Genomic DNA, 24,817 nt, shown 5'->3' with positions numbered 1-24,817 from the left:
AGGGTAGGGTAATGAGTAATATTGATTAAGGAGCACAAAATTTCAATTAGATAGAATGCACAAATTCTGAAGTCTGTTGTACACTGTGGTGACTTTGGTTAATAAGAGTATACTGTAAACTGGAAAATTACTAAGTGAATAGATATTAAATGTTCTCATCACAAAACAATGCATATATGAGGCAATGAATATGCTAATTAAATTGACTTAATCACTTCATAATATACAATAGCAAAAAAATCACATTTTTACATTAAAATGTCTGCATTTTTATTTGGATATTACATCATAAAAAGGAAAAAAGAGAAACTAAAAAAAAAACCAGAAAGTAGAACAAGGTAGAGAAAAAGATTCAAAATAGCTCTAGGAAATGGCAAGATGTCTTTATCATAAGAAAACTACAAAAACAACAATGATAATAACAAAAGAAAGCCAGTCATTAGTAATTTTCACTTGGATACCTTGGGAAAACTGAAATGATCTAAAGAGATAATTCCCCAGGCCAAGTGAGCACAGTCTGGCAACCCTGGATGTCTGCGGTATAACACGGTCACCACCTTCTGGAGCAGTTGTTAGCTTCTATTGTTACTGTGACATTGTTGTATCCTGTGTGTGTGTGTGTGTTTGTAACTATCCTGCATAGGTTATGGTAGATATTTTAGGGGCATTCTTGGATCTCTAGGGATACTGTCTTCTTAGTTCTCTCGGTAAAACAGGTAGGTGCAGGGATGAAAATTGCAAAACTATCAGAGGAAGCCTCTCTGCGGTAGGGACAGAGACGGTCTCAGTGCTGTGAGGACTGCCCTGGTTGGATCTGCTCTGATACACTGTTAGACCTCGTCCACTGCTACATTTCCCACTTTGGCTTCTATGATGGCTGTGCTGCACTTACCTCCTTCCACTTTACTCAGGAATTACTGACTCTATGACACTTGTGTAATACTCATCTTATTATGCCTGTGGATATTTACTTAAATGTCATATAGGCAGTGCTTTTCTAAGCACCTAGCAGAGTAGATGCCACAAATGCATTTTGATTAGTATAATAATTAAACAAAAGGGCACGATAGGATTGGAATAAAGAAAACTCAGACTACATTGGCCTTGACTTGCCATCTGCATCCTTTATGATTTTTTTTAAATTTTTTTTTTGACAGAGTTAGACAGTGAGAGAGAGACAGAGAGAAAGGTCTTCCTTCCGTTGGTTCACCCCCTAAATGGCCGCTGCGGCCGGTGCGCTGTGCCGATCTGAAGCCAGGAGCCAGGTGCTTCCTCCTGGTCTCCCATGCGGGTGCAGGGCCCAAGCACTTGGGCCATCCTCCACTGCCTCCCCGGGCCAGAGCAGAAAGCCAGACTGAAAGAGGAGCAACCAGAACAGAATCTGGTGCCCCGACTGGGACTAGAACCCAGGGTGCCGGTGCCACAGGTGTAGGATTAGCCAAGTGAGCCGCAGTGCTGGCTTTTATGATTGTTTGACATGTATGAACTGTCTCTGTAACTTCCATTTGTACATGGTTGACAATAGCTATGTCTAAAGAATATTAAGCAGATCTTGAAAATGTTCTTTTGGGAGCAAAGTCTTACTTCCTAAGAGGTAGGTATTTGTGGATTTATCTCCTGTTCATAGTCAAGTTTATACTTTTTTGTTTTATCCCTTTATTATTATTATTTTAGTTGTACATATTTATGGGGTACAGTGTGATATTTCCATTAAAGTATACAGTGTGTATTGATCAGATCAAGATAGTGAGTGCTTCCTTCTCCTCGTCATTATTCTATGTTTGGAGCCATTGAACTCTTCTTTTCTATTTGCTCATAGAATATATAATAGGTTACTATAAAAATACTTACTATAAAAATATTCCATCTTATTCCTGTCTGTCTTTCAGATTAATGCTAAAAGTTCATTATGTTGAGTATTGGCTAAAGGTTTGCATAGTAAAATTTAGAGCATCAAAAATATGATGTGATAACAAATATTCATTTAAATACTTTACCATTGTTAAGTGCTTTCAAATGAGCCCAAGATAAGAAGTGTGAATGTACAACGTGTTCTGTCTACAGTTTATTCCTAACACTTAATTAGCCACATTAGCGTGTTGAGCCAAGGGGCCAGCCCATAATTAGCCACATTTAAATGTTACATCTAATTATTTGTTATGCAAAAACATTTATTGCAAAAAATAGACAATTTATGTAAAAGTTTGTGTTTTTTAACTTTGACTTTTTGTTCTTCCTTCATAGGTTATTTTCTATAGGATCTGTAATTTTGGATCAGGAACTAAGAGATCTGGGTTTGGTCCATAGTTCTGCCATTAGTGTCAATATGAGCAGTGCAGTTCCTATTTTTGAGTGTCTGGGTTTTCTTATGAATAGTGGATGGCTGGACAAAGTCATTTCTTGGAGTTAAGTAGCTATGAGTCCACTAGGTGCTTGTATTTTCCCACACCAAAGCCTTTATGTGTTTTCATCTATGACTGGGTATCTGGTCCTGTTACCAGGGCCTCAGTCATTCACCCGTGCACTTCCATCCCCCAATTGTCATTCTGTTGCTTTCACGCTGAGCAGCATCTATAGTTTCATGTTCCCAGTCCAGGCTCAGATTTATGAGAACTGGAGAGCAGAGAGTACGTTCCTCTTGACTACTGACTATAGGCTTGGAACGTGACCACAGAATCCTCTGCTTGAGTGTGGAGAGTCTGCTCGGTGGCTGTCAGTTGGAATTGAAGTCAGGGTGCAGTGAAAGCTTCTGGGAGGTTTGGGGTAGATGAGATGAATGAGGTCATCCATTAGGCAAGTCTTTGGGTGAGATTCTTCAGGTCTGTAGAACTGTGTCTGCAAATGAAGAGGGGCACCTGGACGCCAGGTCATGGGCACCCCAGCATCTCCCAAGGAGGTAGAGCTGCAGGGCTGTTCTCAGGGTTCACTTTATGCTGGGAATTGTTAGACACAGCGTGACAGAACTTTTCCACCCCTTCATCCTTCTCCCTTCAAACACAGTCAAACTTAAGATGTGCCAACTGTATGTGTCAGCTTTCGGTCCATATCATCAAGGCCAAAGAAAAATTCTGCTAACACAGATATTACTTACTGAAATCTGACATACCTTTCACTTCAAAATAAGCTAGAAGCTTAAGTATACAAATAAATGAACATACCTACATGAATTTTGACCTAGAAAACATGGCGTTGAATATCAGAGCAGGTTGCAATAAAGAAAGCACTGAATATGTTAAAGGGAGATAGTTCTGGGCAGAACAAAGGAATGGGTAGATGAGATTGAAGCAACAGTGAAGAAAACCTTACTATTTCATTGGCTATAAATACCTTCTGAATGTGTGGAGAAGCAGAAGCTGTACACAGGTCCATTTCACATCATAGGTGGTTACATAGGTAGGTGCTTTAGTGGAAACTAGAGTGAGATCCTAAATACTTATGTATTTCTTAGGTCCGGAGGAACATTTTGCAGAGCCAGGTGAAGGCTCTAGAGAATTTTGTTGAGTGGTGTGGCCAGTAGAGGGCTCTGTAAGATCCTAGTAGATCAATCAGTGGCAGTCAGCTGAAGCTAGAGCCAGAACACAGCTTTCAAAAAAGTGGAGAGATTCAGTGGTTGACTCTTGAGGATACTACATGAGGTGACATGAACCAGAGAAAAAAGACAAGTACTGTGTGGTTCCAATTCCATGCCACCTATGAAGCACTCAGACTCAGAGAAACAAAGTAGAATGGTGGTTAGCTTGGACAGAGGGAGGGGAAAGGTGAGCCAGTAAGGGAAAAGGGGACTTTGTTTAAAGTTGTTTAATGAGTGTTAAGTTTCAGATTTGCAAGATGAAAAAGTTCTGGAGATATGTTTTACAAAATATGAATTTACTTAACACTATTGGACTGCACACCTAAAATGATTAAGAAAGCAAATTTCATGTGTGTATGGGTGTGTGTTTTACCATAAATAATGGGGAGACTCAGAAGAACAGTAAAACAGGTGAAGCATGATGAAGAATGCACCGTGTATCTTTGATAAGGCCCATGTTATTTCTTCTAACTTTCTTGCTGGGCTCTGATGTTTCAATTCCTTAGTTTTATTCATCTTCATTGCAATCTATACCCTATTCTCAGTTTGTTTCATGTTAACTAAGTCCCATTAAAGGTTTAAGACAAGGCTTAGTCCTGGATGGTGGTCCATTGATTAATCATAGTTAGCGTTTCACCTGAACCTGTCTCTCTGTGTGTAAATTTTATGGAGTGGAGAGTGTGAAAGTGAACACAAAACAGAAATGTGATGTGCAGAGTTGGCAAATTATGGTCACATACAATATGAATCACTCATTTTCCTTTAGGGACAATTAAATATACTGTTCCATGTATACCTTCTTCTTTGTTTGTGAGAAAATATAATTTCCTGCTTGCATATCCTATTTTTTGTGTAGGCATAATTTGTGTAGGCTTGATTCTCCTGTTCTGGGCTTTGGGAAACTTTGTTGGTATTTCCAATCAAAGTCTGTGCTCTTGAACTGTGATTTTGTCATCACCATCATTGTTATCATCACCACCATCACCAATAGCATCACATGAAGAATAGGATTATCAGATGGTTCTCATTCATAATGTGAACATAAAGAACTAATAGCAGTATCTTTCTGAATAACCACACCTTCTTTCTTATTCCCTTTCTTATAACTGCAACTGCACCCAGTGGGCTTGACCCATGGCTGGAGGGAACCACTCGGGGGTGTCCGAGTTTGTGTTCCTGGGCCTCACCAGCTCCCAGGAGCTCCAGCGTCTCCTCCTGGTGTTCTCCTCAGTCCTCTACACGGCGAGCATGACTGGGAACAGCCTCATTGTGTTTTCTGTGACCACCGACCCTCACCTACACTCCCCCATGTATTTCCTGCTGGCGGGCCTCTCCTTCATTGACCTGGGAGCCTGCTCTGTCACGTCCCCCAAGATGATTTATGATCTGTTCAGAAAGAGCAAAGTCATCTCCTTTGAAGGCTGCATCGCTCAGATCTTCTTCATCCATGTGATTGGCGGTGTGGAGATGGTGCTGCTCATGGCCATGGCCTTTGACAGATACGTGGCCATCTGTAAACCTCTTCACTACCTGGCCATCATGAGCCCACGGGTGTGCATTTTGTTTGTGGTTGCTGCCTGGGGCCTTGGCATTATTCACTCCCTGTTCCAACTGGTGTTTCTCATTGGCTTGCCCTTCTGTGGCCCTAACGTGTTGGACAGCTTTTACTGTGACCTCCCTCGGCTCCTCAGGCTGGCCTGCGCAGACACCAGTCGGCTGCAGTTCATGGTGACTGTGAACAGTGGGTTCATCTGCGTCAGCTCTTTCTCTGTGCTTCTCATCTCGTACATCTTCATCCTGGTCAGTGTTTGGAAACACTCCACAGGAGCTTCCTCCAAGGCCCTTTCCACACTTTCAGCTCACATCACTGTGGTGATCCTGTTCTTTGGTCCGACCCTGTTTGTTTATACCTGGCCACACCCCAGTTCACAGATGGACAAGTATCTTGCTCTCTTTGATTCTGTCCTCACTCCCGTTCTGAATCCAGTCATCTACACTTTCAGGAATAAAGAGATGAAGGCCGCCATGAAGAGAGTGTGCAAACAGATTTACAGGAAGATGTCCCTAATGGTGGGTTAAGATCCTCTCCTCCCCAGCCTGCAGCTTATGTGTCTTCCTTTGGAATGGTAGATTCAGGAACTCTAAGATTTAAATACTGATTTGGATGTAGTTATGCTGTGACGTCCTTCTTATCTGATGAATATGTTTACTGCTCACGGAGGTCAGGCCACGATGCACTACATATGCCCACGTGTATCCCTGTCTTTTAATATCTTTCTGCAATGTTTTGTGGCTTTCGGTGTACTGGTTTTGCATTTTTTATATTTATTTCATATTTTGTGTTCTTTAATATTGGTTTTTGTCAAAATTTACATTGTGCCTGAGGTGCAGATATTTCCGATGTCTTTCCATGCAAGACACAGTAGAATGAAGCTTAAATTTATTCTGTGGTAAATGTCAGCAAAATAAGCAGATTGTCCATAACAATGTATAAAAATGGTCCAGTTTGTTCTCTCTCATGCGACTGGGTCAGAGGAGACGTCCCCGGAGGTTGTCGGTCCTGAGTGGGAGGATAACAGAGAATCTCCCACTGAGAGTCTGGACCAGGGGTTTGCACCTGTGCTTCTGAGACTTCCTCTTAGCTCTCTGCCCCAGCACTACCTTGTGTGATCTGTGTCGGCCATGGAGCTCGGTGCACCTGCAGCTTCATGGGTTGGAGGGCTGTGATGGGAAGTTCAGGCTGCAGGAGGTGCTGGAGGCCCTTGTCCAGGTCTCAGAGAATCCTCCAGAGTGACCGAGGGGCAGGGCCGTCGGCGGTAACTAAGTAACTGCCTGGCATTCCCTTGTCAGAATGCCTCCTGGAACACCAGCTGCTTTACTTCTGATCTCGCTTCCTGCTAACGCACACCCAGGGAGGAAGAAGATGATGGCTCAAATGAAATGAAAATGAATAAATGAGAAGAACAATGGTTGTGAATGTCGATTGAGCAGACATTCAGATACAGGTGGACCTGTTGGCAGACAATGTTCAAGAGAGAATTGTGGAATAAGAACTGGAATGAACCCTCTGAGGATCCAAAAATGTGAGCTACAGCTTAGAAACTACACATTCAAGGGAGCAAGATTTTTTTAAAAGATTTATTTATTTATTTGAAAGGTAGAGTTACAGAGGGGCAGAGGGAGAGGCAAAGAGATTGGGGGGTGGGGAGAGAAAGAGAGAGAAAGAGAAAGTTTTTCATCCACTGGTTCCCTCCTCAAATGACTGCAACAGCCGGAGCTGCGCCGATCTGAAGCCAGGAGCCAGGAGCCAGGAGCCAGGAGCTTCTTCTGGGTCTCCCACGCAGGTGCAGGGGCCCAAGGACTTGGACCATCTTCCACTGCTTTCCTAGGCCATAGCAGAGAGCTGGATCGGAAGAGGAGCAGCCAGGACTTGAACCGGCACCCATATGGGATGCTGGCACTGCAGGCGGCGGCTTTACCCACTGCACCACAGCGCTGGCCCCAGGAGCTAGATTTTGATTGGGTTGGTTTTTAGAATAATTTATGCTCCAGAACACTTTTAAAGAACATAGTAATCAGCAAGAACTCTGAGTTAATAGTTGGATGAGGTTATGGGAAAAGAGAAGAGAGCCTAGCAAAGCCACTGTCATCCGAGGGCGTACTCAAAGCCATGCCCCTTGAGGAGTATCCTCAATTCTTGGTATTCTGGGGTGAGGAACAGAGTTTATTAAAATTTCCAGCAGGTTATTAAACAAATAAGCAATAAGATAAAAATAAGAGCTGGAGACCAGGGAACCAGTACCAGTTATTGCTACAACCTATTACCTAAAATGTTTAGCTTCCAACAAAAATTGTGAAGCATGAAAATAAACAGACAAGTATAACTTATACACCAAAAGCAGTAAACCTAAACAGCCTGTGGGAGTGTCTAGATGTCAATTTTAACAGAAAAAACATTCAAAATAAGAATTATATATATGCTCACAAAACTAAAATAACAATAAAAATGTACTCTGTGAGCTTAACAGCAAGAGTGAATTGGCAGATAAAGAAGTTAACAAACTTGAAGGCAGATTGATAGAGATTATTTAAACTGAAGAACACACACACACACACACACAATAAAGGCAAAGTCCAGCTGAAATGTGGGACATCATCAGACACATCAAACACGTATAATGGAAGTACAAAAAGTAGATGAGACAAAGGAGCAGGAAAAATATTCATAGAAATAATGACCCAGCCCGGCGCTGTGGCACAGTGGGTAAAGCTGCAGACTGCAGTGCCGGCTCCCATGTGGATTTCAGTTTGAGTCCCGGCTGCTCCACTTCCCATCCAGCTCCCTGCTGTGGTCTGGGGAAGATGGCCCAAATCCTTGGGCCCTGCACCTGCATGGGAGATACAGAAGAAGCTCCTGGCTCCTGGCTTCGAATCAGCACAGCTCTGGCTGTTGAGGCCATCTGGGGAGTGAACCAGCAGATGGAAGACCTCTCTCTCCGCCTCTCTCTCTCTCTCTGCCTCTGCCTCTTTGCAACTGTGCTTTTCAAATAAATAAATAAGTAACTAAATAAATAAATCTTTAAAAATAAAAAGAAGAAATAATGACAGATAATTTCTCAAATTTTAATTTGGAAACTATAACATAAGCATCCATGAAACTAAAAGTAGGATTTAAGGAATATGGACACAAAGATAACACAGGATTCTAAAGTAAGGCGCATTATTTAAAAAGCTGAAAGCAAAAGATGAGGAGAAATTCTTGAACACAAGAGAAAAACGAGTTGTGATTTACAGGGGAAATGTGGTGGGAATACCAGCTGACTTCCCAGTGGAATAGTGGTGGCCAGAGAGCGTCCAGAGAAACCGCCATCGACCGAGGGCCCGCGTTTAGCTCTGCCACCTTTAACTATGATGGCGGAGACTACAGGAGTTAACAAGGTGACGAACACGGAGAGGACTGGCTGCTCCCAGGCCCCCTTAGGACGATGGGGGAGGCTCTTCAGCTACAGTAGCCTCAGAGGTGACGAACACACCCCTGCCAGCCCACTCACCCACAGAAAGCCCGGCAAAGGTAACCGGAGAATCAGGAGAAGCAGTGTACGTGCAGACATGCACATTTCTCCTCCTATAGTTATTTTAGAGTCGTCTATTTAGAATAAGGTGAATGGACTCTGATGTGTGGAATGATGTGGAATGATGGAATGATGGAATGTGTGGCAGTGTGGTGTCTGTGGTGCGGCCTCTCCTGTGGATGCTGATGGAGTCCTGGCCGCTCCGTGTGTGGCCCGGCTCCCAGCCAAGGAGGCTGGATGGAGTTCCTGCCCACGGCTTAGCCTGGCCTGGTCTGGGCAGTTCTAGGTATGATCGAAGATCTCTTTCTTTGTCTCCCTCTCTATAACCATTCCTTTTGAATAAATAAATAAATCTTTTAAATATGTATTTTAATATGTTTGCCAGTAACTGCATACAGGAGGTTGGTGGGAAGGCAGTTGTATGGAGTTAAGGGAATAGTGACAGGAGGTAAAGTAATAATTATAGGAATGATTGTAGGGTTTGTCATTTTAGGAACCTAAAAAAGACCATTTGATTTGGTTATTTAATTTACAAATTCCAGAAAATGGAAAAACAAATAGAAATTCTGTACTTAGAAGATAAGGGATGAAAGCGCAGACATCACTAAATTATCAACGCCAAATTTCTTTTTTGAAAATACTAATGAAATGGAATTATTTCTAGAAAAACTAAAAATACAATTTAAATGAGACATTTTCCAAGCACGGGTACAGTGGAGCTCTCACTTTAACCTGCAGCTGGTAGAGGGTGGACGATGGCACATTTTATACACGCAGGGCTGGAGGTCCCGATAGAGCAGTCAGCAAGGAAGGACGTGACAGGGTCTGTGTGCAGACAGCCTGACGCTGTGCATGGGAAACCCTACCCCAACAATACTGGAGCAGAGGGCAGGGGGAGGGGTGAGCAGACACAGAGGGCAGGGGAGGGTGAGCAGACACTGTAGACACAGCAGAGGGCAGGGGAGGGGTGAGCAGACACTGCAGACACAGAGGGCAGGGGAGGGGTGAGCAGACACTGCAGACACAGCAGAGGGCAGGGGAGGGTGAGCAGACACTGCAGACACAGAGGGGCAGGGGAGGGGTGAGCAGACACTGCAGACACAGAGGGGCAGGGGAGGGGTGAGCAGACACAGAGGGCAGGGGAGGGGTGAGCAGACACTGCAGACACAGAAGGCAGGGGAGGGGTGAGCAGACACTGCAGACACAGAGGGGCAGGGGAGGGGTGAGCAGACACTGCAGACACAGAGGGGCAGGGGAGGGGTGAGCAGACACAGAGGGCAGGGGAGGGGTGAGCAGACACTGCAGACACAGAGGGCAGGGGAGGGGTGAGCAGACACTGCAGACACAGAGGGCAGGGGAGGGTGAGCAGACACTGCAGACACAGAGGGCAGGGGAGGGGTGAGCAGACTCTGCAGACACAGCGGAGGGCAGGGGAGGGTGAGCAGACACTGCAGACACAGAGGGCAGGGGAGGGGTGAGCAGACTCTGCAGACACAGCAGAGGAGCAGGGGAGGGGTGAGCAGACTCTGCAGACACAGCGGAGGGCAGGGGAGGGGTGAGCAGACACTGCAGACACAGAGGGCAGGGGAGGGGTGAACAGACTCTGCAGACACAGCGGAGGGGCAGGAGAGGGGTGAGCAGACACAGAGGGCAGGGGAGGGGTGAGCAGACACTGCAGACACAGCGGAGGGGCAGGGGAGGGGTGAGCAGACACTGCAAACACAGAGGGCAGGGGAGGGGTGAGCAGACACAGAAGGCAGGGGAGGGGTGAGCGGACACAGAGGGCAGGGGAGGGGTGAGCAGACACTGCAGACACAGAGGGCAGAGGAGCAGGGGAGGGGTGAGCAGACACAGAGGGCAGGGGAAGGTGAGCAGACTCTGCAGACACAGAGGGCAGGGGAGGGTGAGCAGACACTGCAGACACAGCGGAGGGGCAGGGGAGGGGTGAGCAGACTCTGCAGACACAGCGGAGGGCAGGGGAGGGTGAGCAGACACTGCAGACACAGAGGGCAGGGGAGGGGTGAGCAGACTCTCCAGACACAGAGGGGCAGGGGAGGGGTGAGCAGACTCTGCAGACACAGCAGAGGGCAGGGGTGAGGGGTGTCTGACACTGATCCAGCTGTGTGACAGGTGCTGGGAGCTGTCTCCTCAGTAAACGGTTTTGGAGTAATGACTGCCCACGTGCAGAACTGAAATCAGACACTTATATCATGTATGAAAACCTACTCAATACAACTGAAGACTTAAGGAATATTGGAAACTGAAATCTCTAGGAGAAGAAATCGGGATAAAAGTCTGTGACTGTGGTCAGGCCATGAAGTTTTTGTACTTGAACCCCAAAACCCAGGCTTATTAAAAGATTTTTTTAAACAAAGTTTTACTTTTGTAAAGCCAGAATGAAGTGAACAGCATGGGTGTAGCTCCCCCGGGACTGGCCCACCGTCGGGAGCCCGGATCTGGGAAGGCACTGCCCTGCTGCACGGCACTTCCGGCCCAGTCCCTGGACTTCCCAGCGCCCCGACGACACAGGAGACAGCAGGTCGTGGTGGCCGGCCCGTGAGGAACAAGGACACGAGCCCTGCCCCGGGTGGATGCAGAGGCGGCCGGGCCCCTGAGGAAGGCCCATCAGCCCTCCAGTGCACATGGGGGCCCTGACAGCCCCATCACTGCCAGCACTGCCGGCGAAGAGGGCACCGCACCGTCTAGGGAGAGCCCAGAGTGTTCCAGAAACTTCCAGACGATGCCAGGGAACTTCCTGGAAGGTTCTAGGGAAACACTTTAGAATGTTCTAGAAAAAGTGTCTGGAATGTTCCAGAGAATTCCAGACAATTCTAGGAAACAGTCTAGAAAGTCCTAGGGAAAACTTCGGAAAGTTCTAGAAAGTTTCTGGAACGTTCCAGAATGTTCCCATGCCTTTTCTGCTGCAGTCGAGGGTAAGAACTACTTCAAGTTCCTGGTGCAGGAGCCCGGCCATGTCGTCTACAACAACGTGGGCACCGACGGCACCGCCACATGCATCACCCTTGCCGCCAGTGAGCTCCGGATCCTTCCGGAATGTTCCAGAGAGAGTTGCAGGGCCTTTTCCAGATCGCATACAGTCAGTGCCTCCTAGATAGAGTGACGCAGGGTCCTGTCGTGTGTGGGATGGGTTGGCCGAGTATATAGTAAGTGCATACTAGATACGGCAACCCAGACCCATCCTGTTCTGCATCAGTTTGCCTTTTGTATGCAGTTGGTGCATAGCAAGTAGGGCAACCTTGGTTCTGTCCTATCCTGAATGGGTTTGCTCTTCTGTATGCACTTGGAGCATACTAAGTAGAACAATCCTGACCTGTCCTAGCCTGCATTGGATTCCCAGATGTATGCAGTCGGCGCCTACTAGATAGAGCAGTATTGGCCAAGTCTATACAGTTGGCACACACTAGATCAGTCTCGACCGTGTCCTATCTAGGGTGGATCTGGCTGAGTGTATGCAGTTGGCACATACTATTGGCTCCCGTCGTAGCTCAAGCAGAGGGCCTGAGCACCAAGCAGCTGAGTGCTATGCGGAGCTCCCGGAGCAGAGCGGGATTCCACAGGAGCACATCCGGAGCTTGGGTGTGGGTGAGCATTCTGGAACTTTCCGTGGAAATCCTCAGAGTTCTGTGGAATCCTCGGCCCTGCTGTGCTGACCTGGCTCTCCTCTCTCTGACAGACACCTGTCATCCAAGCCTGTGCCCGGGGGAACGTTCTAGAACATTCTAGAATCCCTGGGATTATTATTTTTGGATTTTTTCTGTCCCTCTTTGCATTGGTGTCTCCTTCCACCAAAGATAACAGGAAAGAATGTTCTGGAAGGTTCCAGAATGTTATGGAATTGTCCGTTCCTGGCCGCCTGTCTCTTCTCACTGGTGAAATAAACTCATTAATTGCACACGAGTGTGGTTCTTGGGTGTTTCCAGAACTTTCCATGGTTGTCTGGGGTTCCGGAAAGCTCCATGGATGGTTGGTGTTCTGTTTCCTGGTTCCCTTCCCTTTGTGTCTCTGGGTTTGATTGGTTATGCTTGTGTCTGTCTCTCTGGGTTTGAGTGGTTCTGCCTGTTTTTCCGGATTTCATTGGTTTCTCTGTCACTGGGTTTGGTTGCTTCTGCCCGTTTCCCTCTGTTTCTCTGTGTCTCTCCCTCTGGGTTTCTGAGTTTGGTTCCATCTGTCTTTCTCTGTCTCTCTGGGTTTGACTGGTTCTGCCTGTCTCTCTCTGGGTTTGACTGATTCTGCCTATTCCACTGACATTCTAGAACTGTCCACGGAGACACGAGACATCGCCACATAGGCGATCGACTACTCTTCCTGGTCCCCTTTATAGAACCTTCTAGAATTTCTAGACCAAAATGCCTATGGAATTTTCTGGAATGCTCTGGAATGCTCACACACACACACACAGAACTTTCCAGACACAAATGCACGCACACAGAAGCTTACAGAACTTTCCAGAATGATGGGATAGTCGGCCATCTTGGTTCAGTAGAGATTTATATCTGTATTTATATTTATTTACATACAGCAGAATCAGAGACTGAAAACGCTGACAACAGCTCTGGAAATATGTCTGCACGGAAGCGCCCAGAACATTCCAGAAGATTCTGGAAGATTCCAGGATGGGTTCTGGTGCCAGGTTGAAGCCAAGAGTCTCCTGTGCCTCAGCAGAGTCCCTCAAAGGAATTTTTTTTTTCAGTAGGAATATATATATATAAAAAATTGGAACGCTCTACAGCTTTCCATCATCAAGATAAGAATTTCCGGGAATTTTTTTTCCTTGTTGCACAAAATCAGAGATTGGAATTTTTTTGGGTTTCTCCTTGGTTGTGGATGGTTTCAAGGCTGCCCACATTCAGGGACGGTTTTGAGGCCACTCTTGTCCATGGAGAGTTTCAAGGAGAGTGTTCACGAATAGGGCTGGGAAAATTTTCTGGAATTTTTCAAGTTTTCCAATGTTCATGGCTGGTTTCAAGGCCACCCATGTCCACGGACAGTTTCAAGGCTGCCCATGTACCATGGATAGGGATGAAATTATCTGGAATTTTCCAGGGTTTCTCCTTGTCCATGGACAATTTCAAAGCTCCCCATGTTCACCAAGAGTTTCAAGGTTCTCCATGTCCATGGACAGTTTCAAGGCTCCCCACATCAGCTAGTGGATGCTGTGGATAGTTGCAAGGCTGCCCATTGTCCATGGACAGTTTCCAGGTGGCCTTTATCCACAGTTTCAAGGCCACCCATGTCCTCAGTCTCAATGCTGACCAATGTCATGGCCAGTATCAAGGTTACCCATCTCAATGTACGGTTTCAAAGCTCCCCATGTCCACAGTTTCAAAGCTCCCCACATCTACAGTTTTGAGGCCACCCACGCCCTAGGCCACCCAATGTGCATGAACAGTTTCAAGGCCCCCCCCCATATCTATGAAAAGTTTCAAGGCCCCCTCACGAGCCCTATACCCTGGTGGTCGAGTGTCCATGAGGCAGACTGGCCACTCCCTGGCCGCTCCCGCCCCCCCGAGTGATGGTGCTGGGGGCGCCCGGTGGAGGGTCCTCGGGCGCGCGGCGCAGGGCCAGGGCGTAGTCCGGCGGGCAGCCCAGCCGCAGGGCATCCTGGGAGTGGCACGGGGCGGCGGCGGCGACGTCCTTGGGTGTGTGGCTGGTGTCACGGCGGTGGGCGTGGCTGCCATCAGCCCCGCCCCCTCGGCGTTGACTGACGCGGCGCCGGCGGTCCCGCTTGTAGTAGAGTGCGGCGAAGGCCACGACATTGAGGAAGAGGAGGGAGGCGCCCACGGCCAGGGTGACGCTCAGCTCGGCGGCGTAGTCCCGGCGCGTCTCGATCAGCACCGCCGCGGCCTTCCGGAAGCTTCCGGGACGCTCCGCACTGCCATCCTGGCTGCCCTCTTGGGTGCCGGGCCAGGCATTGCTCATTGAGCGCCGAGTGCCGATCGGGCTGCCATCTTGGATGCCGGGCCAGGCATTGCTAGCTGAGCGCCGAGCGCCAATCGGGGTGCCATCTTGGCCACCATCTTGGATGCCAGGCCAGGCATTGTTAGCTGAGCGCCGAGCACCGATTGGGGTGCCATCTTGGCCGCCATCTTGGAAGTGCGGCCACGCATGGCCAGCTGAGCGCCGAGCGCCGATCGAGGTGGGGGTGGGGGAAGCGTCCTGGAGGAGCTCCCGCAGGCCATGCAGGTGCGGCACAAGCTCGAGCCAAAAGGCCACCTTGGTGGCGCGGTAGTGGTCGCGCACGCGTGGCCGCAGCCCGATGTGCAGGTACAACTGCTCCCGGGGGCTGTACTTGGCCCAGGCCACTGCCTCAAACCGGTTCGGCTTCGTGTGGATGAACTTGGTGTCCTGCGGCACTGGCTGGTTCGGGTCCCTGTGGGCGGAGACAGACAGAATCAGTCAATCCAGAGAAGGTGAGGGGCAGGCAGAAGCAGTTGATCCCAGAGGAGAAGGGCAGGCAGGAGCAGTAAATCCCAGGGACAGACAGAGGCAGGCAGGAATAGTTGATCCCAGAGAAAAAGAGAGGCAGGCAGAAGGAATCGATCCCAGAGACAAAAAGAGGTAGGCAGGAGCAGTTGATCTCAGAGAGACAGGTAGAAGTCATAAATCCCAGAGGAGTAGAGACAGGCATAAGGAATTGATCCTAGAGAAGAAGAGAGGCAGGCAGGAGCTGTCAATCCCAGAGAGACAGGCAGGAGCAGTGGATCCCAGAGAAGGGGGGGGAGAGAGAGAGTGAGAAAGAGAGAAAGAGAGAGAGAGAACGAATTGATCTCAGAGGAGAGAGAGGCAGGTAGGAGCAGTTGATCCCAGAGGAGAGGCAGGAACAGTTGATCCCAGAGAAAAAGAGATAGGCAGAAGGAATTCAGAGAGAGGAGAGAGGCAGGCAGAACCCATTGCCTGCCTACATAAGGAGACAAGCAGAAGTAATCAATCCCAAAGAGACAGATATGACATATTGGCAAGCCTGAGCAATCGATCCCAGACAGCCCAATTGCCAGGCATGAGCAATCAAACTCTGATGGCCTAATCGCCAAGCGTGAGCAATTGATCTGTGCGACTGATGGGCAAGCATGAGAAATCAATCCCAGATGGCCTGATCACCAGGCATGACCAAACTCCGACAGCCCGATCGCCAGGCATGAGTAATCAATCCCCGACAGCAGGCTCCCTCGCCCACACGCACCCGGTCTTGGCAAAGTTGGTCCAGTAGGTCATGACCACAGCGCTGAGCATGACATCGTTGCGGGAGAAGTTGCAGGCGAAGAGGTCGGCGGGGCCGAGCAAGGGGACGCCGAAGACGTAAGGGACCTCATCGCCGTGGGCGGCGTCGGCAGCCCAGGCGGGCCTGGTGTCGGTGTGGCAGCGGTGGTAGAAGGCGTAGAAGTAGGTGGGCGAGCCGTAGCGGGCGTGCAGGTCGGCCGTAGCCACGGCCGGTGCCACCCACTGGTGGTCGGTGAACAGCGCCACCAGGGTCTTGCGCCGGGCCTCAGGGTCATGCCGGTCAGCCCAGTCAGTGTACATGAACTTGACTGTCTCCCGCAGGGCGTCCCGGCCCCCGGGTGCGCCGTACAGCCGGTCCACGAAGGCGGCCACGGAGCCGTCGAAGTCCACGTCGGCCACGTCCACGTCGTCCACCGCCACGAAGCGCAGCCCCTCGCCCTGGTTCACGCCCAGCAGGATGTCGTAGTTGAGGAACTCGCCCTGCTCCATCAGGATCTGCGGGTCATCCGGGATCACGTCGCCATCGATCACCGGCCCGAAGGCCACGTGGTAGGGGGCCGGCGCCATGGCGCCTGGCTGCCGCACCAGCTCCTCGGCCTCCCGCGCCCGCAGGCACCGCACCAGCGCCGCCGAGTCACCGCCTGCACCACAGCCCAGCCGCTCGGCCAGCAGGCGCGTGGACTTGGCCGGCTGGTAGTTGACTGCCCAGCTCGACAGGGCCGTGCCGCTCTGGATGATGGCTTTCTGGAACAGCCCTGTGGGGGAGACGGGGAGGTGGGTGTCTGTGGAACATTCCGGAGTGTTCCGGAAGCCTCAGCAATGTCTGTGGGATGGCCCAGAATCTGCTAGAAGGCGCCACAGAACCTGGCACACAGGGCTGTGGTTGCTCCGCAACGTTCTGGAAGCTCCTAGAAGGCTCCATAATGTTCTTGACTCCAGAATGTTCCAGAAGCTGCCACAAAGACCGAGCCGTGGAAATCTGGAATTGTCCCAGACGTTCTGGAAGTTTCTGGAAGTTCCAGAAGCCTCTGCAGTCTTCCAGACATCTCCACATCTGGATTTCTCTGGAACATTCTAGAGCACGCACAATGCTGTGGAAGATTCCAGAATGTTCCAGAAGCCTCCACAAACACTGGGACTCAAGAAATCTAGATTTCTCCGGAATGTTCCAGAAGCTATCAGCAACACTACAGGCATGACCAAGACTCTCAACAATGATGGAGATGCGAAACGTTCTTGGAATGGAACATTCTAGAATGGAACCTTCTGGAAGGGGACTGTTCTACATACACTGGACACGGAACATTCTAGAACAGCCGGACTCACCCTCTGAGTAGTGCGACAGGGTCAGCAGGCTCACGCACGAGGCCCCGGCCCCTGACCCGAACACGGTCACGCGCTTGGGGTCCCCGCCGAAGGCGCCCACGTTCTCCTCCACCCAGCGCAGGGCCTGGATCTGGTCCAGGAGCCCGTAGTTGCCCTTGGCCGCCTGGTCCCCGGTGCTGAGGAAGCCTGCAGGGGCAGACAGAACCAATCGAACCCAGAGACAGGCAGGCTGAGCCAATCGAACCCAGAGACTGGCAGAACCAATCCAACCCAGAGACAGGGAGACAGAACCAATCCAACCCAGAGACAGGGAGACAGAACCAATCCAACCCGGAGACAGGGAGACGGACAGAACTAATCCAACCCAGAGACAGGCAGAACCAATCCAACCCGGAGACAGGCAGACAAAACAAATCCACAAGAGACAAGCAGACAGAACCAATCCAACCCAGAGACAGGCAGACAGAACCAATCCAACCCAGAGACAGGCAGGCAGAGCCAATCCAACCCAGAGACAGGCAGCACCAGCTGAGCTCAGAGACACAGAACCAATCCAACCCAGAGAGATAGGCAGTAGCAGCCCAAAGACACTCAGATGGAACCAATCCAACCCAGAGACACATAGAGCCAATCAAACCCAGAAACAGGGAGACAGAACCAACCCATCCAAGCCAGAGGCTCTTCAGAAGCTGTCAGATCCAGAATGTTCTGGAATTTCTAGAACTTGGAATGCTCCGGATTTTTCTAGAATGTCCTGGGACTTTCTAGAACGTTCTGGTATGCACTGGAGTGTTCTAGAACGTTCTGGATCTCTCCAGGTGGCAGAGCACTCACCCAGCACGCCCAGGCGGTAGTTGAGGGTGATGACGATGACGTCGCCGTAGCTGGCGAGGACGCTGCCGTCCATCATGTTGCCTGAGCCCTCCAGGTAGGAGCCCCCATGGATGTAGACCATCACTGGCTTCCGGCCGCCCTGCTCACGGGCGTCTGCAGGTAGCAGGTGGGTCAACCGATCCCAGAGATAGAGAGAGGAAGTAAGGGAGAGCCAGTCAATCCCAGAGGCAGAGTGAGACAGGACCAATCAATTCCAGACAGAGCCAGACAGAACAAATCAATCCCAGAAAGAGAGGCAGAAGCAATCAAACCCACAGTGAGAAAGAGATAGAGGCAGGCAGAACCAATCAATCCCAGACACAGAGACAGGGAGAACCAATCGAATGCAGAGCAATAGAGAGGAAGAGAGAGCAAGATAGGACAACCAATTTCAGAGAGAGGCAGGAGCAATCAAACCCAGAGAGACAGGCATAAGCAAATAAACCCAGAGAGAGAGAGAGATCCTGAAAGAAGCACCTCCTCTTAAGGCACCTATTTTAGAATCAGCATTTTTCCCAAGGAAAAAAAAAAAAGCAAAAAAAAACCAACCCTGGAATCTCAGCTGTGAATCCCAAAAAAGAAAGAAAAAATTAATAAAAATAAAAAATTTAACAAATCATAAAAATTTTGAAAATTAAAATAATTTTTAAAAAATCATAAAAATGAAACATTTTTAAAATAATTAAAAATTAAAAAATAATAAACATTTAAAAAATAAAATGTTTTGAAAAATTTAAAAATTAAAAATTTTAAAAAATTGAAAATAAAAATTAAAAATAATAAAAATTTTTACAAACTTGAAAAAATTTAAAAATTTTTCAAAAATAATAAAAATATTAAAAAAATCATATGGGAACTTTTTGTCTATAGAATTCTGTTACTAAAAATAGAAACATTCCATCAGAAAAAAAAAGAAAAAAAATACCTCCTTCTTCGAGCCGCTCGCTGTTGTTTATTTCATCAGTGTTTTTCCTTGTGTGGCTTCCTGGGGGCATAGCCAGAAAAAAATAAGAGAATTCAAAAAGACTGCGTTTCCTGAAAAAAATCTAGAGGAAAAAGAACATTCAAGAACATTTTGGAAGTTTCTGGAACATTTCTGGAAGATTCCTGGACATTGTGGAACATTCTGGAATGCACTGGGATTCAAAAAGACTGCATTTGGTGAAAAATCTAGAGGAAAAAAAAGCATTCTAGAACATTCTGAATCATTTCCAGACTGTTCTAGAACATTTATGGAAACATCCTGGATGGCTCTGGAACATTTTGGAACATTCTTAAAGCTTCTGGAACTTTCTGAAAACATTCTAGTACATTCTGGAATATTGTGGAACATTCTAGAATGCACTAGAATTAAAAAAGACTGCTGAAAAAATATAGAGAAAAAAACCATTTTAATACAGTCCAGGACATTTCAGAATGTTCTAGAACATTTCCGGAACAGTCTGGAGCATTCTGGAACATTTCTGGCACATTCTAGGACTCTAGCATCTTGGCGCTGAAAGACACGGAAAAAATATAGGGAGGCGAGAAAGGCTCACGCACAGAAGGATGTCAAGAAGAATGAGCGAAAATGTGATTTTCCCCGAAAAAATAAAAAAATAAGAAATATGCTTTGTCCTGTGAGGATGCAGATTTGTCAGGGTGGGATTGAAAGTGAGTGTTGATGGGCGAAAAAGAAAAATCCTTCAGTCCTCCCTTCCCATGATGCTTTACTCCCTCCTTCCCATGATGTTTCACTCCCTCCTTATTCCCATGATCCTTCAGTCCCTCCTTTCCATGATGCTTCACTCTCTCCTTCCCATGATCCTTCACTCCCTCCTCATAATGCTTCACTCCCAATCATTCTGAGTTCTAGAAAGTCTCTTGGACCATGATTTTCTGTGTCCCCCCTCTTTGGGTTTGATTGCTTCTGCCTATGTCTCTCCTTCTCTCTGAGTTTGATTGGTTTTGCCTGCTTCTCTCTGGCTTTGATTGCTTCTGCCTCTCTCTGTCTCTAACTTCACCTTTCAAAAATTTTATTTTTATTTTAAATTTTATTTAATATTTTTATTGTATTATTTTACATTATTTTGTTTTCATTTAATTTATTCTCAATTTCTTTTTATTTTTTATTTTATTTTTTATTTTAGCTTTATTTTTTGTTGGCTAAGGAATTTCTAATTTCATTTTTCTAAATTATTTTTATTTTGTTTTATTCTTTTTTATTTTATTTTTATTTTTTAACTTATTTTTTCCAATTTTTAAATTTTGATTTTTTGCTGATAAGTTCATAATTTCATTTTAAAATTATTTTCCATTTATTAATTTTTTACTTTATTTTCTTGGCTCCAGGCTGGGGTCTGTGAGACCCTGGGGGACCTAGGCTCCCGGAACCTTCTAGAATTGGCTTCCGCATTCTGGCTGCCTGCTGGGGAGCAGTGGCTGCTAGGATACCCTCTCCCGGCATGCAACGGGGCAGAAGCTCTCTCTCTCTGGTTTGATTGGTCGTGGCTGCCTCTCTGAGATCAACTCATCATGCCTGTGCTCGCTCTCTCTGTGTCTCAGGATCCATCTGCCAAACCCAAGTCTGGGTGTGATTGTTTCACCTGCTTCCTCTCTCACAGGTTTGATTGCCTAGGCCTACATGTGCCTGCTTCTGCATTCAATTGATTATGCCTGGGTATAACCCTAGCCCTTTCCCTAGCCAGACCCAAGGCATCATGATAGATCGCCACTGCAAGACCCAACCAATCAACGGTGAGCAACGGTTTGCCAATCCTAGACCCTACCAAGCAATGAATCCTTGATCCCAAACCTGAGCAATCTCCTACCGAAAAATGGATCACGGTCACCAGACCAGACCCATCACCCGCAGAGTAATGGATTTCAGTAGTCAGACCTGACCCATCACTGGCTGAGTAATGGATTACAGTGCTAGACCCGACCAATCACCCGCTGAGCCGCGTCTCACCGTGCCCAGCCCCGGGGCTCACCGGCGGGCACGTAGAGGTTGAGGTAGAGGCAGTCCTCACTCTGGTCCTGCAGGTAGGCGGCCAGCGAGTCCAGGTTGGCTGTGAACCACACGGGCAGCATGTCGTGCAGCAGTGACGCCTCGTCCAGGTGCTGGGGGCACACAGCCGGGAACCGCGTGGCGTTCCGCACCCCGGCCCAGGATGACGGCGGCTCAGGCGGCTGGAACCGGCGCTCACCAGTTGGGGGTGCCGCATAGGGGACGCCCAGGAACTGGTCCACGGGGCCCAGCACCTCGCCGGGCAGTGTTGCCCGCAGGCCCCGGACCTTGCCATAGTTGGTGCTCACCACCGGGCCCTGGGCCTGGCCGTCCATCACTGCGATGTGGATGGACAGCGTGGCCAGCCAGAGTGCGGGGGCGGGGCCGGAGAACAGGGGCAGGAGCGGGAGGGGCAGGCCGGTGGGCTGCGGCATCATTCACATCCGGGAGCTTCCGGAAGGGGTCATGGGAGCTGGGACGTTCTCGGAGGGTCTGCAGAAGGAGCCAGAAGGGATTCACGCTGAGCCGGAAGGTTCTAGAAGGAACTGGAAGGTTCTAGAAGGAGCTGGAAGGTTCTAGAAGGAGCCGGAAGCATCTAGAAGGAGCTAGAGGGTTCTGGAATGAACCAGAAATCTCGAAGGGACGAGGGAACCAGAGGGTTCTGGGGCAGATCACAGACGGAGTCGCAGGTGAGAACATGGATCACGGAGCAGGATTCTGAAAACTTCCCTGGGATGGACAACTCCTCACGGAAACTCCAGGATGGCCTAAGGGGGACAGAGAAGGCAGGCACCCTTGAGCGTTCTGGACTCTTCTAGAATTTTCTGAGACTTGCTGCTATGCCTTTGAGGGTAGGATGTTCTGGAAACCTCATTGCTCAACAGAGTTGGCCAGGCAGAATTAACGACAATTAATGATTAACAGCACGGCCGACAGGTGCCTTGGGGGGAGCAGGGATCAGAGCAAATACTTGGATGCTGGGTTTGATTGCCTCTGCCTGGCTCTGTCTCTCTCTCTGGGTTTGATTGGTTCTCTCTCTGGGTTTGACTGGTCCTGCCTGGCTCTCTCTAGTCACAAGAATCCATGCTGATTGATTGACACTCACCCTTCCCTGAGTGTTCTGGGGCGGAACCTTCCGGAATCCCATAAAAATCTACCTGATTTTCTTTTCCATCCTGGGGAAACACAAGAGAGAAAAATTAGTCCAGTGAGAAACGCGCCTTCCAGAAGTTCTCAGAAAATTCTGGAAGCTCTCAGAACATTCTGGAAATTCTTTGAAAATTTGGGAAAGTTCTCAGAACATTCCAGAAGTTCTCAGAACATTCTGGAAATTTTTAGAACATTCCAGAAGCTCTTAGAAGGAGATGATGGCAATCCTCAAAGCAAGCTTTGCTTTTTTAACCTCTGATTTTTGGGGAGAATTCTAGAAGCACTGAGTTTTCACCCCACAGATCTAAAGGGAGCAAGGGAGCAGAAATACAAGGAGAGAAAGTTCTAGAACGCCACAGAAGGAAGGGACAGCTCAAGGCTGGCGTCCCTATGCCCTGCGCCTTGCTGTCTCTGGGTTTGATTCATTCTACTTCTCTCTCTGGGTTCGATTGCTTCTGCCTCTCTAGCGTTCTCTCTGGGTTCGATTGCTTCTGCCTCTCTCTGGGTTCGATTCATTCTGCATCTCTGGGTTCGACTGCTTCTGCCTGTCTCCCTCTGGCTCTCTGGGTTCAATTGCTTCTGTCTCTCTGCCTTTCCAATAAAATACACAAATAAAACATTTTAAAGTGCCAACAATAAATAATAATAATGAGAGATTCTACATCATACCTAATATTACATAATAATAAAGTAATGATGATAACACATAATGTGATATATTATACCTGTCATTCACGTTAGCCCCGCCCATGGTCACCTGTCAATCATTCACCAGTTCATGTTAGCCCCGCCCATTTCCACCTGTCACTCATTCACCATGTCCATCCACTGAGGACACCCTCCCCCCAAAATCAAAATCCCTACACTTCCCTTAGCCCCTGCCTGGCTTCTGAAATGTTCTAGAACATTCAACAGCTTCTCCATCTCACCAAAGCCCAGAGGTCCCTGGTGTCCGGGTGCAGGTGGAATCTCCCAGCATGCACTGCTCTCCAGCAGCCGGAGGAGCCCCGCCCGCAGCGCTGCAGCCCCGCCCCCGAGACCCGGATGGAGAAGAAACTAGAGCGCATTGCACCTGCTGCTGGCTAAGCCCCGCCCCCTTGTCTGTCACCGCGGAGGAAAGGGGCCCGGGGGTGGGGGCCGCGAGGGACGACGGCGTTGGAGGGGCCCTGGGAGGGCGGACGCCGGGTTCCCGGCCCCGCCAGGCCTCGGGCGCTACCCCGGGGGCTTCCCCTGAGTCCTGGCCCCGACCCCAGCCTCCTCTTAGCGCGTCCGCCTCTTCCAGAAAAAAACAAGTCCGACCTAGTCGAACCAGAGCAGTGGATCGATCGACGCTTTCGGGCATCGTCTCGCTCCCAGAGCGCAGGCGGCGGGCCGCGGACGGATTTCTTAGAGGCCGCGGGCTGCCCGGGTCGAGCGCGGCTGTGCGAGGCCCCGCGCTGCGCTGCGGTTTGCGGCCCGCAGGGCGCGGTGGTCCCGGCGCCGCGCAGACCCCGCGCTCCCCCCTGTGTCCCCGGTTTGTTAACTCGGCGCCGCGAGTTTTCATTTTTCCCTTCGTTTTCCCCCGACTTGGCCCAGGTTGGTCCCTTTTTTTTTCTACAAATGGACATAAATCCAATTTTAGTATTTTTTTAAAGCCTGAGAACGCAGTGGCTGATGGGAAAAAAATTTAAATTTTTTATAAAACCGGAACAAAAAATGAAAAAAAAGATAACCAAGAAAAATGATTAAATTACAATAAGGAAAAATACGGATTCCAATAGCGACAATAGGAATAATAAATAAATATTAATAGATATTATAATAAGCGGCACCGGCCTACCTCAGCTCCTCCAGATCCGGGTTTTTTCCAGGTATACGCGGTCAAAATCCGGTTTCTTTCCTGGGTCTACGCAGTTAGAACTCGGATTTTCCTCCATCTACGCGGTCAGAATCCGGATTCCCCCTTCCCCCCGGTTTATGCGCTCCGATGCGGATTTTTTCCGGACTACGCGGTCAAAACTCGGGTTTTTCTGTCGGGTCTACACGGTCCGATCCGGATTTTTTTCCCGGGTCTAAACGGTCAGAATCGAATTTTTTCCTTCCTAGGTCTACAGGGTCCGATACAGATTTTTTCCCCCGGGTCTGCGCAGTCACAATCCGGATTCCGCCCCCTTCCCCCGGTCTACGCGGTGATAATCCGGACTTTTTTTTTCTTCCCGGGTCTACGCGGTCCGATCCAGCTTCCCCCCCCCGTGTCTACGCGGTCCGATGCGGACTTTTCCCCCGGGTTTACGCGGTCCGATGGGGATTTCCCCCCCCGGGTCTACGCGGTCCGATGCGGATTTCCCCCCCGGGTCTACGCGGTCCGATCCGGATTTTTCCCAGCGGGAGTCCGGAGCGCCGCTCCGCTCCGCGCCGCGGGCGGAATCCGGTGGGGGCGGGGACGCGGCTCCGTCGCGGGCCGGGCTGGGGCAGGCCGGCTCCTCCGCGGGCGCGGGCGCGGGACGCGGTCTGGGAACCGGAGCGGGAGGCGCACGCGCAGCGCCCAGGGCCCGGGACCCCGCGCAGCCCGTCGGACGCAGCCCCGGGGCCGACGCAAATCCAGAAAAATTAAATTAT

The 24,817-nt window shown here is 49.1% G+C and overlaps 2 protein-coding genes across 6 annotated transcripts; one reads left to right on the top strand and one right to left on the bottom strand.

Moving 5' to 3' along the window:
* The first annotated feature begins 4,705 nt into the window (after positions 1-4,705).
* Positions 4,706-5,650, top strand: LOC133770543 (olfactory receptor 4F3/4F16/4F29-like). Its single transcript, XM_062206621.1, has one exon. The coding sequence runs from the start codon at positions 4,706-4,708 to the stop codon at positions 5,648-5,650; it is 945 nt and encodes a 314-aa protein (XP_062062605.1).
* A 7,494-nt stretch (positions 5,651-13,144) lies between these two features.
* Positions 13,145-24,453, bottom strand: LOC133770027 (neuroligin 4-like). 5 transcript variants are annotated; one of them, XM_062205553.1, is made up of 8 exons: positions 24,039-24,453; positions 22,176-22,245; positions 21,054-21,837; positions 19,007-19,066; positions 18,043-18,195; positions 17,209-17,394; positions 15,845-16,637; positions 13,145-15,034 (listed from the first exon to the last, which is right to left on the bottom strand). In XM_062205553.1, the coding sequence occupies exons 3-8, from the start codon at positions 21,505-21,507 to the stop codon at positions 14,107-14,109; spliced, it is 2,574 nt and encodes an 857-aa protein (XP_062061537.1). In that variant the 5' UTR covers positions 21,508-21,837; positions 22,176-22,245; positions 24,039-24,453; the 3' UTR covers positions 13,145-14,106. The 5 variants fall into 5 exon arrangements, with proteins under 5 accessions (XP_062061537.1, XP_062061538.1, XP_062061540.1 ...); XM_062205554.1 differs by lacking the exon at positions 24,039-24,453 and adding an exon at positions 23,149-23,248; XM_062205556.1 differs by lacking the exon at positions 19,007-19,066.
* Between the last annotated feature and the right edge of the window lie 364 nt (positions 24,454-24,817).

Source organism: Lepus europaeus, chromosome 11 (assembly GCF_033115175.1).
Source record: "Lepus europaeus isolate LE1 chromosome 11, mLepTim1.pri, whole genome shotgun sequence".
NCBI lineage: Eukaryota > Metazoa > Chordata > Mammalia > Lagomorpha > Leporidae > Lepus > Lepus europaeus.
The sequence above is the reverse complement of the archived record's forward strand: the minus strand, read 5'-3'. Positions and strand labels throughout refer to the sequence as shown.

What these genes read in the sequence shown, in the direction of transcription:
- LOC133770027 (XM_062205553.1), bottom strand. Translation starts at nt 21,507, where the DNA reads ATGATGCCGCAGCCCACCGGCCTGCCCCTCCCGCTCCTGCCCCTGTTC. An exon ending in CAACCTCTACGTGCCCGCCG is followed by an intron (nt 19,067 to 21,053) that starts GTGAGCCCCGGG and finishes CTATGCCCCCAG; the next exon opens with GAAGCCACACAAGGAAAAAC. An exon ending in ACCAACTTTGCCAAGACCGG is followed by an intron (nt 15,035 to 15,844) that starts GTGCGTGTGGGC and finishes CTCCGCCCACAG; the next exon opens with GGACCCGAACCAGCCAGTGC.
- LOC133770543 (XM_062206621.1), top strand. Translation starts at nt 4,706, where the DNA reads ATGGCTGGAGGGAACCACTCGGGGGTGTCCGAGTTTGTGTTCCTGGGC.